The following is a 13,560-nucleotide window of genomic DNA, read 5'->3' as shown; positions in this document are numbered from 1 at the left end:
CTTGGCCTTCCATCCTTCTTAGGTTAGTAAATTGAGTACCACCAATAAATTGCTTAACCGTAAAACCTAATATTTGCAGCATGTAGGGCCTCTTGTACAAATATTTCTAATAAGAAATTGTAAATTGCTACTACTAAAACTATTCACAATTTGCAATCTCTTATTTGGAAAAAACTAGAATGGAAAAGTGTTCACTATTTGAGCACCGGCTTCTACCGAATCATTGGTATTTTGCAAACGACCAATGTACTAATGGGTCAAGTCACAAAATACAGAATTGTAGTGTGTCGCAATTCGACCTACCTCATAAATATCCATTAGATAGGTCGCCAATTGTGACCCACTACCATTGTCCACAATCACAAGGATGGTGGCCTGTTGAGGTCAGGAGACCACCATGTTGGTGATTGCTTTTAAATAAAGCAATTTCTTTTTTGTTTAATGAAGTTCATTTTCCTTAAAGGGATACATCCCATAGACCACTGCCCACTTTTAACCCCTTCAGCGCGGCGGGAATTCCCCCGCGGTGCTGAAGGGTTCGAGCGCGGGCGGGGCCATGACGGAACGGTTCCGTCATGAGCACAGCGCAACCGATGCTCATGACGGAACCGTTCCGTCATGGGCATGGAAGGGGTTAAAAAACATTTTTGTCAACATTCAGAAAAGGGAAGTGATCCCCGTGGAACCCCTTCCCATTTTTGAACGGCTTACCACCTACTTTGAGTTGGTGGTAAAATATTAAAGTTTTGCGACCAGATTTCAGTTATCAGTATTTGGAAGAGATGTCCTTAACACAACTCTTCCCCATAGCAATTCCTAATGATTTCCTAATCCCATTTAATAATTCAGAAATGCTTTTCCAAAATGTAAAATGGGCTTAGTACATTTGGAAAAGGGTTTTAGAGTTCACAACACCACTGAGTTACCGAATCAGAGGGTATGCAAATGCTAAAACCCTTTGTACATCTGGCCTTTAGAAACAGCCAAACTGTATGATGGAGCACTATATAAAAAAAAGTTATTATGAAATAGCTTTGGACATATCGGTGCCAATTTACAAAGCATTTTTGAAGTCAGAAATATACTCATCAATGTGCCAAATTTCAAACTTTTTTCTCTACTGCAATGTGTACAATAGGGTTATCTCCTACCTGCAGGCACTTCCACAGCTCAACCCATATCCAGCCACTGTATCCTGATAAGAAACTGACGAAGGTAATAGTGTCTCATCACATTTACAACCATAGAGCGGATGGGCTTAGATGTGGCTGGTGACTCTCTTTCAGGGTCTACTCTCTATGAGAACGTCCTGCTCCACTACCTGGATAGCGTACCAGGTGATAAGCTGCGCTAGAAAAATCTACATAACATAACTGTAGGAAAATTACCTTCTCTGAAGAGTCACTGAAATATGTTTTGCTTTCCTCCTCCTCTTTTTCTGACCTTGCTTGTGTTGGCTTTAGGACTCTGAGTACTTTGCCACTGCAGACCAGTGCTAAAGTGCAAGTGCTCTCTCCTCTAAACATGGTATAATTGGTTTACACCTGTTTGGCAGATGTAGTTTACTTGTAAGTCCCTTGTAAAATGGTATACAAATACCCTGGGCCTGTCAGCTAAAAACTACTGGCGGGCATGTAACACTGATTGTGCCTCTCACACAAGTATCCTTTCAAACCTGTCTCATGCCTGCCATTGCAGTGCCTGTGTGTGCCGTTCACTGTCGCTTCGATTTGGCATTTAAAACTACTTGAAATGCCTTAAACTGCCCTTTTATTACACCTAAGTCCCCTCTGAGGTATGCCCTAGGTATCCTAATAGCAGGGTGCTGTGTAAGTAGGAAAGACATGTACTTGTGGGATTTGCATGTCCTGGTAGTGACAAACAGCTAAATTAGTTGTTTCACTACTGTGAGGCCTACTCCTTTCATAAGCTAGCATTGGGAATTTCCTTAGACCTGTTTAAGTGGTAATTCTGGATTAGAAAGGAGTCGCTGGGTGATGTTTCACCTCTTTGGAATGGTCTTGATGACTTCTACTTGCTTGTGAAGCTGGATTTAATATTACTGTTTTAGAAATGCACATTTTAGAAAGTGGGTATTTCTCTGCACTAACTGGTCTGTGTGCCTGACAGTCTATCTCCAATACACGTCTGGGGTGGGCGACAGTTACACTTTGTGCATTCCCTCTAGACATCCACAACGCAGGAAGGATAGGTGTGCTTCAGTACCCATTTACATACATCTGCATTCTGATTGCCCTTCCTGGGCAGGGTGGAAGGGAGGGTCTAGCACTTCACTTGAATAGGCAGTGTCCTGTTCCCACACAAAATACGTATTACCCCCCACGGAGTGCCGGGCAGACAGGACTGAGTTGAAAGGGATAATTGTGCACTTCAGAGAGCTGTTTTGAAATAATCCCCACATTAAAGGCCCTTTGGGTATAAGTATTGGGTCTCTGACCCCCTAAAATCAGATACTACTGGGCATGTTGCTGAAGCTCTGCCAGAAGAACTGATGTGCTGCTTAAGGACTCAGCTGGACTGCTGATCTGGAAAGCCTACTTTACTGTTTGTTTCCCTGCTGTGTGCTACTCTCTAAGTCTACTGAAGGAGAGGTGGACTTTGCCTTCACTGCAAGTGATCTCCAAGGGCCTGTTGGCTTGCCTCCTGTTTCTTGAGACTCAGGGCTATCAAAGTCTCTACCCCTGCTACTCTGCCTGGCTCACTGGAAGTGGTCGAGATACTTGCAACATGGATTTTGATGCATCCCCTGTCTGCATGTAGCAGAAAAGGCGCATGGACCCGGTTGCAGGAATAAAAACTGGCACAGCCCATGGGAACCACTGCTTTCCCGCCAGAGATTGACGCATAGGAAAGCGTATCGCCGCCACTGCAGCTTGGTGAGATAGACACTTTCCCTCGACTGCATGGCAGAATTTGGCGCATCACTCAATGCCTCTTGACTCTGGCACCCGTCTATGGAACTGACTCCGTCACAGTCGGTCCCAACTTTGATTTTGTCCCTGTCCAATTCGGCCTAAAGTAACCATTTTAGCGTCACTTGCTTCTAAGCGCTTTGCTGCATTTATTCCTTTAAAACGCTATATCTCAACTTCTATACATTGGATTTTTGTAGTTTTGGTCTTATTTTGTTCAGAGTATAATAATCTGTTTTTATATTCCTGTGTGGGGTCTTTTTGTTGCGTATTCACTGAGTTACTATGTGTGTGTGTGTGTGTGTGTGTGTTGCACAAATACTTTACACATTGCCTCTTTAGATAAGCCTGGCTGATCTGTGCCAAGCTACCAGAGGGTGAGCACAGGTTGTCTCTTAGTGTGTATCTGGGTTACCCTGACTAGGGTGGAGGTTCCTGCCTGGCCTGGGAGCATATCTCAGCCACTCATGAATCCCATTTCTAAACATAACATAACCTCTATCAACCACAGGTACTCAGTGGTGACCCATACTTGGGGTCCAGTGGTGATATTTTGCACCACAACACTAAACCATGTCACATGGACCCATTTTATGGCTCTTGTCACATTACTGTCCATAATTCCTCTCCTGTGGGTCCTTCTGCAATAGTTCTGTTAAATAATGAATGATCAAGATGGAACATTTTATGGAATGTGCCCATTGCGTGTTTTCAAAACTAAATACTCCCTCAGATGTTTTAGTAATCTGTTGATGGAGCAAGTCTCACAGCATCTATAAAAGTTAGCAGCGAAAAATCTATCACCTGTAAATATGAAATCCTACAATCTGTTTCATTCATCTTCTAGAACTCTAATAATTAGGGCATGTTGGGTGTGACAAGAAACAGCATATGAGCTCACACTGTAAGCCTCCAGCGTGCTCAGACAAAGCCACAGGCCATTAACCACAGAGTCACAGACGGAGGGGCTAGCAGGTCAAATTCTACAACAAGAAGAACCGCTTAGGGGTGGGCTTCGAGGCTCAGGATGCCACACCAATGTCTCATCAATTATCTGCCTCGACACCCCCTATATAATGTACTTCTGTTTTTCTTTGAAGTGTCAAGCGTCCTCCCTGTCACAAAGTTCTAAACAAAATGCGACATGTGAAATGTCACCTTAAGAGTCGAATGGAAGCATTTCAGGTCTGATTTGAAAGATTTTTTTGTGGGTTATAATTGTAGTACCCCCAGTTTACTCCTGAACATCAGGAGTAAGCCAGGAGTACCACAGGAGTAAGTTGCACCACCTCATAGCACATATTTGGTGAATCTGACCCTCTATGTTCTTCAGGGCTCCTCATACATGTATTTACATAATGCGTGAATACATTAAAGCTAACCCATGCAGGCGGCAGGGCCCTGAGACACACAGCTGATGATGGTCACTTGTGGTTCTATTTTCAATCCGCGCTCGAGGCATCTTTCATTTCAGTGCTATTTAGAGCTGGGTTTATGTCCAGACCGTCTTGACGTTGTTCTCTCTTCCTCCTGCAGGTGCCTGTGCTGAAGCCGATGGACCTGATGGTCGAAGTGAGCCCTCGCAGGATCTTTGCTAATGGTCACACCTATCATGTCAACTCCATTTCTGTCAACAGCGACTGTGAAACATACATGTCTGCCGATGATCTGCGGATTAACCTCTGGCACCTGGGTATCACGGACCGCAGCTTCAGTATCCTTTACACCGATGGGGGCGGGGGTGACGTCCAGGGAGCGCGCGTGCAAGCGCGGAAGTAGCACATACTGGGAGCGTGCAGCGGTCAAACCGCTGTGTTAGATGATGTTCAGAACTCTGATCTGGAAGGACTGGGAGGAGGAAGACGTGGATGAGGAGGAGTAAGTGTTGAGCTGGAGCTGGGAATATGGATGCTCCCAAATCGGGTGGAGAAGGGACATTGAGAGGGCAGCAAAAATCCACGAAGTCTGAACTTTGTACGTATTCATATACTTTTTTTATGTTTTCCTCCATGTATCAACATATATATATATATATATATATATATATATATATATATATATATATATATATATATATATATATTTTTTTTTTTTTTTTAAATATATATATGTTGATACATGGAGGAAAACATGAAAAAAGTATGTGAATACCTACAAAGTTAAGACTTAGTGGATTTATATATATATATACACACAACAAAAATGTTAGCGTCAGTTTAGAAATATGGCGGCAATGTGCCACAAGAACCCCCACATTTTAAGAGTACATAGAGAAAGGCGTTCTTTTGCCATACAAATATGTATATATATATTTAGTTGGGGGAGAAAAATAAATAAAACAGCATTGGCGCACTAATGCACATTTCTGCCCCATTTACACCCGCGGATTCTCCAAGCTTTAGACACTCTGCAGTAACAAGTGTACAGCACTGAATTAGATTTCTAGAGTACTACCCTGCATTTTTGCCAATCCACAGAAAGTTCAAAATATATTGAAATTGTAGGAAAATTTATGATGAGTAACTTTCCGACTTTGTACAAAGTTCTCGCACAGGAATGCTTTTGACATAAGGAACACACTTTCTAGTGCTGGGGTAGTGCACCCAGAGGCTGTTTGTAGATACTCCAATCCAACATGACTAACTGATAGCCAGTAATAAAGAAACCAGAGTTTCAAGCTGCTTCTGGTTTTTACAATTCATGTAAAATGTCTGGGAGAATTCTTTGATATATACCTATTTTACATTTTCACGGCCAAATGCATGGAGTGAGACTGTTGGTAGTATGTGTAATCCACTTCAAGATTATGCATGGTATAGCACTTATATGTTTTGGTGTCAAAGTGCACTTTTTGATGGTGTATATGAGTACCGCGCGTTGACAACTTTCTTTTGCAGGATTGCTGGACTCAATTTCAAATGCCATGATTCCAAGTTGCATAGTATTGGGTCTCTGAAGAAATCGCATGCCATTTTACCATTTCCATCCAGGAGAATTGCTCCAATGTCATGCAATAATGAATAAAACTCTGTGGAATGGGGAATTCCCGGTGCTTAATTTGAGCTGGTGGTTTCCAGTGCTGGGCGCGGGCACTTATTTGCCAACACCGGCACTTATGACAGTCTGCCACATGGTGGTGCTGCTTGTGTAATTTAGAGATGAGTGCAAAAACATGTGTTTATTAATTCAAGAAACATAAAAATGACTAATAACTGCCCCCAAGTCATTCTGGAATGGTCTGAATTGTCACACTTGGATGGGTGAGATGGTTAGTAGTTGTGTTGGGACTGTCATTGGCAGCGCTGGCAGGGACAATGGGTGGTGCAAGCTGCAGTGGCTTTTAATCTTTTTTTTACAAATTAGGCCAGGGAATTACCATGTAGGCCAATTTTCCAAGTCGTAAAGTCACACGGAATCCCCTATTCCGTGCAGTTCTACTGAATACAAATAGTAATGTGTACAGGGTGGGAAGTGGATGCTCGGGCCTGTGGTTGAGGTGGGGGTGAGGTGGAGAGTGGGGAAGGGAAAGATTTTTTCTGAACCATTGTATCCTCCCTCCAGGACAAAAAAACACAGAATTAAGTTTGGCTGCTTCTGCAGTCAAAGCCTCGTGCATTTTTCTGGCTAATAGTAGCGGCGGCTGGAAAGATCAAGTTTGATTCTCCAACACCTGGTAAAACCAGGAAAGGAAAAACGAACATGTTCTAAGTATACCGAAGAAATTAAGGCATAAATGCACGCGTTACTTTCTCTCATTACATGTATTCAGGGCGATAGAGTAAAGGCTGAGATTTCCAAAGTCCTGCACAACGAGCCAGAGGGTGGACAATCTGATTGGACAACCATCCAGATAAAGCGTAAATATTGATTTGTGTTTGACAAAGTGATTGGTTAGCAGAACAAGGGGATTCTGAGGTCATATTAATCCCCCAGGGGAAGGGTAGATGTGATTGAACTTGTCTAATCAAATTGAGGGTTTTTGTTTCCCCGCCACACTCCCAACGACCAGCACGGTATACGCTGGTATTGCATCCTTAATACAAAACTGAAATATTGCAAAGCTTTTCATCTGACATGCATTTAAAACTGCATCTGCTGTTCACAGTTTTACTGAAACTGTGAACAATAGATGCAGTTTGCAGATGTTACGGTGCAACAGCCTGAAGCTGTTTCCGGCTGTTGCACCGTAATGTTTCTGGGTTCTTTGTAGTCCTCGAGTTATCAGTGTCTGGAGCCTCCAGCTCCCATGTGAACTGTGGACGACAGGCAGCATTCCTACAAAATGTAGGGCTGAGCTATATTTTTGTTTTTTCCACGTTGCACGGATGCAGCTGTGTTTTTTTGGCCACATGACGCAGATGCAAGTCACATCACGAATCCACCATTTGTGTCAGCTCTCCACCCATCTACAACAGGCGGGAATTTTACGGCCGTCCACCAGTTTTAGGCAGTTTGCGCGCATTGCAGCCTAGACTCCCGCCTGTTTCTTTATGGCGCAGATTTAGGCATTTTTACCGAACCCTGTCCAGGATGTTGAAGATCATTTGTGGAATCGCGGATTCTTCGCCTCAGAGGTTAGACGTCTATTTTTTTAGAGTTCACACTGCATACGTCCCAGTGGCTGCACACCTTTTGCAGATGCCCTGCGTGCTGCAAGAGTTCTTGTGGTGGTATATTCAGTCTGTGAGTGATATGTCTCCTTGGAGAGAGACACCATTTTTGTAGCCCCACACTTATTGCATCATGGTGGTTGACCAGTTGTTTGTTAACTCCGCCTCACACGTACTCTGAAGACCACATGTCTTTTGTGATTTCTGCATCACATATAAATACTGGAGGCTGCAAGCTTTTTCTGGATTCCATGTTATATGAATATCATAAGCCACAGATGTATGTTGTGAAGTTCAGAAAAGCAGGATGCCACTCTGTGCACATAGGGGTAAGATAGATACCATGACCATCTATCTTCTATTCACCATGGTACCTATCAAGTTATTTTGCATTCTTTATGAAAAAAAGAAGACTGCTTCGCTATGAACACACTTTTTGTTGTTTCTGATTGTGACAAATATAAGGCCAATCCTCGTTTGTAGATTCTAAACACTGTGCTGTTCAATTGTTCGCACATTTTGCTTATAATAATATGAAACAAGCTGATTGGGTCAATGTAACATTGTTAGACATGGATTGACTACCACCGTCTTTGTAAGGGCAGAAGTAGTCCTGATTCTGATGTATCAGTGGACCAGTCAGGGACATATTATGCAAATGTGGTGGATCCCACTCAGCAGCCAGTCACGAATATTTGCAAATTAATTTCCCACAATTTAAGGGCATATAAGCTACACCTAAAAAAAATCAGAAAGTGTGGGACTTGTTACTCCAGTATTCATAGGGAAGATGGAGTACTTATTATGAAATGAATCTTAATGAAAAAGAAAACAAAATGTTCTAATGTTCGAACCTTATGCAAAGCAGAATCTATGCATACCTGGAGGGAGTACAATAGATATAGATGGGTTTTTGAGGGGAATGCCATTGACTTACGCCTGGAAACATCCAGATGCTTCAGGAAAACAGCTTTATGAATAAGCTAAGTAGCTGCAAACTATGATTAACCGTAGACTTATCTTTCTCAATGTTGTAATTTACAACTGCCTTTGGAAACCGGGCCCTAGATGTTTATCCTGTTGCCATGGTTATTCCAGCGCTCATTATTGCTCAGCTTCACACGGGATGCTAATTATAAGGAAGACTCTTTGAACAGTCTGCACAGCAATCATTCGGGACAATTACCATTTTGGCACCGTTACTGGAGGATGGGGCAGACCGCATCTCTGTGAGCTCTTTTAGCACATTTTCATGTTACTATCACGTATGCACGCGCTTTCATTGGGTGTGTGCCTGTCTATTACAATATATAAATCGTAGCTTATTATTACAACTCAAACAGTGATCTGGTGTTCCACAAATGAAGAGTTTCAACAGTAAACGGAGTGTGTAGGAGGCTGGAGCAGGCTGACGGGTCTGGACGCGTTCCTACAGCTGATATGTGATGCTGAGACCTGCATAAGACAAAGGGAACCACTCACTTCACTCAGTCTTCGTGCTGTGCCTGCAGACAATGATCATTAATGTCTATTAGGAGGAAACATGCCCAGTGCATGCGTTCCACCTATATTCATCAGGCCGCGTCTCTGCGGGGTATCTAAAGGCGCCAGGCGTTTCAAGGATAATATCCTTAGATTCTGTACATGGCTGTCTGTGTGGGTCTTAACACTTGAACGGCCTTCATTTCCTGTCCAGAAAATGATTTCATTCTAGTGTCTGCTGTGGCATTGCTATGGTAACAGCATCCCTACTTCTGTGTCTTCGGCACTCTCCAAGTAATTGTGCCTTTCTCTATGAGATCAATACAGATCAGGATGCTGCTGCCCTGTTCTAATAGAGAAATTCCACGCTATTGCCCCCTGGTGATTAGGTTAATTACAAAAGTACCGCTAGTTCTTCTTATAATCAAATATCTTACATTATATAGAGTGGATCCCACAAGGTAACATCACGGGGAAACATGGGCTTTCAAATTAAATAATATCCAAGCATTACCCGTGTTTCGTAAAATCTATAGTAGTGGACACGGCAAATGGATTATTCCTGTTGACAAAATTTGTATCAGCCAAATATTGTAGGACACTGGCAAGGAATAAAGCCTGTTTATATAGATTCTCAGTACTAGGACAGACTTTTATCATGTGTTATCCTATAGCTATGTTCAGCTTAATATCATTCTTCTTCAAGATAACTCTTTGTTGTTTTCGAATTTGGTTAAGTAAAGTACATGAAGGCTATAATTCATTTATGTCTGCACACACTTTATGTGGGTGCCCTTTAAAAAAAGGCACAGCGGGGTGGATTGGTGTGCCACACAGGAGAAAGTCATGTATGAAGCACGTGGGTGCCCCAAGAAATACAGCAGAGTCTGGGGGAAATGGTTGGGGGGGAGGTATAGTCATATAGGGGACTGTATATCAAGTCATTATGTTTTTAATGGGGTCTGTAAACTGGGTTATGCAAATTCGTATAAGTAATTCTGAATTACCAAGATGTGGTGCTGAATGGCTGGTATTTTCTTTCTGTAAATCAATAAAAATGTGTTTATCAAAAAAAAAGGCACAGCGGATCAAAGGCTGTATTGAATGTCACTATACAACCTCGTGACCAACCCTTCTAAAAGTGAACAGGCCTAATCTACTATGAGCCGGTCTTTCATCTTACTGACCAGGTTCAATGGGCCCTAGGAGGCATCAACCAGACCCTATCTACTATCAGGAACATTTATCTTCCTGGCCCAGTTTAAAGAACTCATGAGGGGTCGACGGAGCTTTATCAACTGTGATCAAAGACGTACATGCTTTTATATTCCTCACCACTGTTCAGTAGACCCCGTGAGACGTCGACAAGATCTATTCCGTTTGTTATCCGCACTGCTTGACTGCTGAGTACTACAAAGTTGCCCTATGTCTCTAGATACACATATAAATACAAGTTTTTAAAGGACAACAGTGTTTATTGATGAAGGAAGGTGGGTTATTAGTAGTTAGGGGCAGTCATCCTTAGCTAGTAATGTCACCACAATCACTAATATGTCCAGTCAAGTCTCAGAAGGACTCTTTGCTCAACCTTTGGTAGCTTAGCAAATGAGTAGCCAGGCTTTACTTAGACAGGTATGTGTAAAGAATTTAATACCACTGAAACAGTAAATAAGTAATAGGCATAACATAAGGAAAATCCATCACAATTTACAAAAATAGAGAATATTTTTATCTTTAGAACAACATTAATATGACAAAAATCCAATGTTGGGAACCAGAGATGTGAATTTATAAAGAATTATGTAAAAATGGCACCAGAGGGTGCAAAGCGTCAACTAAGGGTATCTGGTCATCTTGGAGCGGGACTAAGTCACAAGTTCAGAACGACCACAATGGAGTGCTGGCTGGACACAGAATCAAGTTAGACCCTTGAGTATTGTACCTTATGTCTTTGGTGCGCAATCTGTGTGGCGTTGCTTTGTGAGGCTTCGCGTCAGTTGGCAATGGTTTCAAGGAACTGTGAGGTCTGCGATGCGGGGTCCTACTTTGTGCTGCATCGCACTGCGTCAGTTCCAATGAAGTTGTGCGGCGAGATTTTGTGAGGCTTCGTATCGATTTGTGTTGGTTTTAATGTAACTGGCAGTTGAGTGGCGAGCTGTGTGAGGCTCTCTGTCGTCACGCCTCAGTTCCAAAGAGGCTGCCAGCTGTTTCCTGGTTTAAATGGGGAGATAAGTGTCCTCTAGCACTGGCCAATGATTCAGAGGCTCTGGGTTATCACGTGGGGGCTAGGACTCAATCTCCCACTATGTCCTTGCACAGTTCTGGACAAGACCAGTTACGCTGGCCAGCCGGAGTGTCCTTTCTTTGGTCTTGGAGATTACTTTTTCAGCTCTTTTGTACCCGTTACTGATCAGGAAGTCCACTCCTTTCTCTTTGGAGTCAGGCGCAGTCCTTTCTTTGTGGAGTCTTGTGGATGCAGCAGGTGCAGTCTTTCACAGCACAGCCCTTTCTTTGGTGCAGTCAGGGGTCCAGCAGGGCAGTCCTTCTCTTCTTTTCCAGGCAGTGATCTGAAGAGTTCCTGCAGTTCTTTCATATTTAGCCTCGATTATGGGTTGGCAGGAGGAGGAGGCACTCTAACCAATAGGAGTAAAGCTACCTTCCTATGCTATGACCCCTTCCTGTGAAATGTGGCATATTTTGGGCATAGAATGCAACATTCTTCCAAAAATCAAAATGGAGAAAATCTCTCCTTGGTATGTGTGTCTGTGTAACTCAACCCAAAGTTGTGCTTTGATTGACTGACTGACTACACTCCCCTTCCAGCCTCTCTCCTTATCTAATCAAAGGTGCTCCCTTCGGTCTAAAGAGCAAGGTAGTGGGGGGTGTTCTGGGTCCTGTGGCATCTGTTTTCTGCAAAGGCTCCTGCTTTTGAAGTCCAGCTTATCTACCCAGCCCCCTTCCTTTCCTTGACTTCTCAAGAAGAAGAGCTCTTTCCACCAAATGGCTGCCTTTCTGCAGGCCCAGGCTCCTTCACACCTATTCAGGGAGCAGCTTAAAGGCTGCCAAAGGCTGACCAATCAGAGGAGGCTGTTGCTTGACTGCTTTAGGTAAACATCAGGATAGTAAGGTCCAAAACCACTTTCCTGTAATAGTTGTATTAAATCCAACCATGGCAAGTTGTTGGGTTTAAGGTAACAATTCATTTAATAGTATGAATGATATGTATGGCTAGCTCCAATCAAATATTAGACTTTATTAAGTTCATTAAAGCCTTCCCATGTTAGCATACAGGGCTAGCAGCACTACAATAGGGGAAAATGCCTTTGGGCTGTATTGTTTTACCAGGGCATTCAAAAGATCTTTTATATTGTCCCTGCTTTTTATGACTATACACCCTACCCCTGAGGCACCTAGGGCAGACCTTAAGGATGACATACGAGTATTAATATGGTAGGTTTGAACTTTGCAAGTGCTTTTAATTCCAAAGTCAAAGTTGGACACAGTTGTATTTTAAAATCAGGCTGTAAGGCAGGCTTGCTTTTAAAATGACAACAGACACCGCAGCAGTGCACACATAAGTGTATTAGGTCTCCTGGTCTCTAAACCTATATCCTTAGCAAAAATATTGTTGTTAATTATATCGATATTTATATTAGTGTTATGTATTTTAGTATGTATTTTATATGTATGTTTAACATTTTTTGTAATTTATTTTTATTATTTTTCAATATATGTATTAAATGTTTAAAAATTAGTAATTTTTTAATGTAAATTTTGCGTTTTAGTATCAGAGCGGGTTGTGGGTTTATAGGGGAATAGGGTGGGGAGTAATTTAATTATATTTAATTAATTAATATGTTTTTATTTATTGTTATTGATTGTTAATTTATTGTTAAATAATGAATCATTATATTAAATATAATTAATGTAATATTATTTTTTAATTATTGTTATTGTTAATTAATTTATTGTAAATGTATTATTAATTGGTAATTAATGTTTATTAATTGATTAATTTATAATAACGTTAATTGCGTTATCTGTTTATGTGTAGTGGGTTGTGGATTTTAGGGGAATAGGGTGGTAAGTAATTTATTAGAATTATTTTGTTTTAATTGGTAGTGATTATTAATTTTTGTTAGTTAATTTATTATTGGTAATTAATTTTTAATAATTGATTAATTGATAATTAAATTAATTGTGTTATTTTTTATGTGTAGCGGGTTGCGTTTTTAGGGGGTAATAGGGTGGGAAGTAATTTAATGTAATTTAAGTAAATATTAATTTAATTTTATTGGTCTTTATTATAATTTGTTTTGTTAATTAATTAATAATGTTATTTATTTTACAAAAATTATTTAATTAATAAGTATGTTAATTTAACCCCTATGCTATCCTACATTTTCCACACTGCTACACTCACTGGAGTTGGAATAGTAATTTTAACCCCTACGCTAACCAACACTTTCCCTACTGTTGCTCTAACTGGAGTGGGAATAGTAAATTTTACCTCTACGCTATCCAACACTTTTCCT

The 13,560-nt window shown here is 41.4% G+C and overlaps 1 protein-coding gene across 2 annotated transcripts in view; it reads left to right on the top strand.

The window, feature by feature from the left end:
- The window catches only part of PPP2R2C (protein phosphatase 2 regulatory subunit Bgamma), a 577,160-nt gene that overhangs the window by 356,852 nt on the left and 206,748 nt on the right, over positions 1–13,560 (top strand). For both annotated transcript variants that reach the window (XM_085642445.1, XM_085642444.1), the window contains one exon: positions 4,470–4,647. In XM_085642445.1, coding sequence (XP_085498571.1) covers positions 4,470–4,647 — 178 coding nt within the window. The remainder of the gene's footprint in view (positions 1–4,469; positions 4,648–13,560) is intronic.

Source organism: Triturus cristatus, chromosome 2_2, assembly GCF_964204655.1.
Source record: "Triturus cristatus chromosome 2_2, aTriCri1.1, whole genome shotgun sequence".
Lineage (NCBI taxonomy): Eukaryota > Metazoa > Chordata > Amphibia > Caudata > Salamandridae > Triturus > Triturus cristatus.
This window is presented reverse-complemented; position numbering and strand designations above follow the sequence as displayed.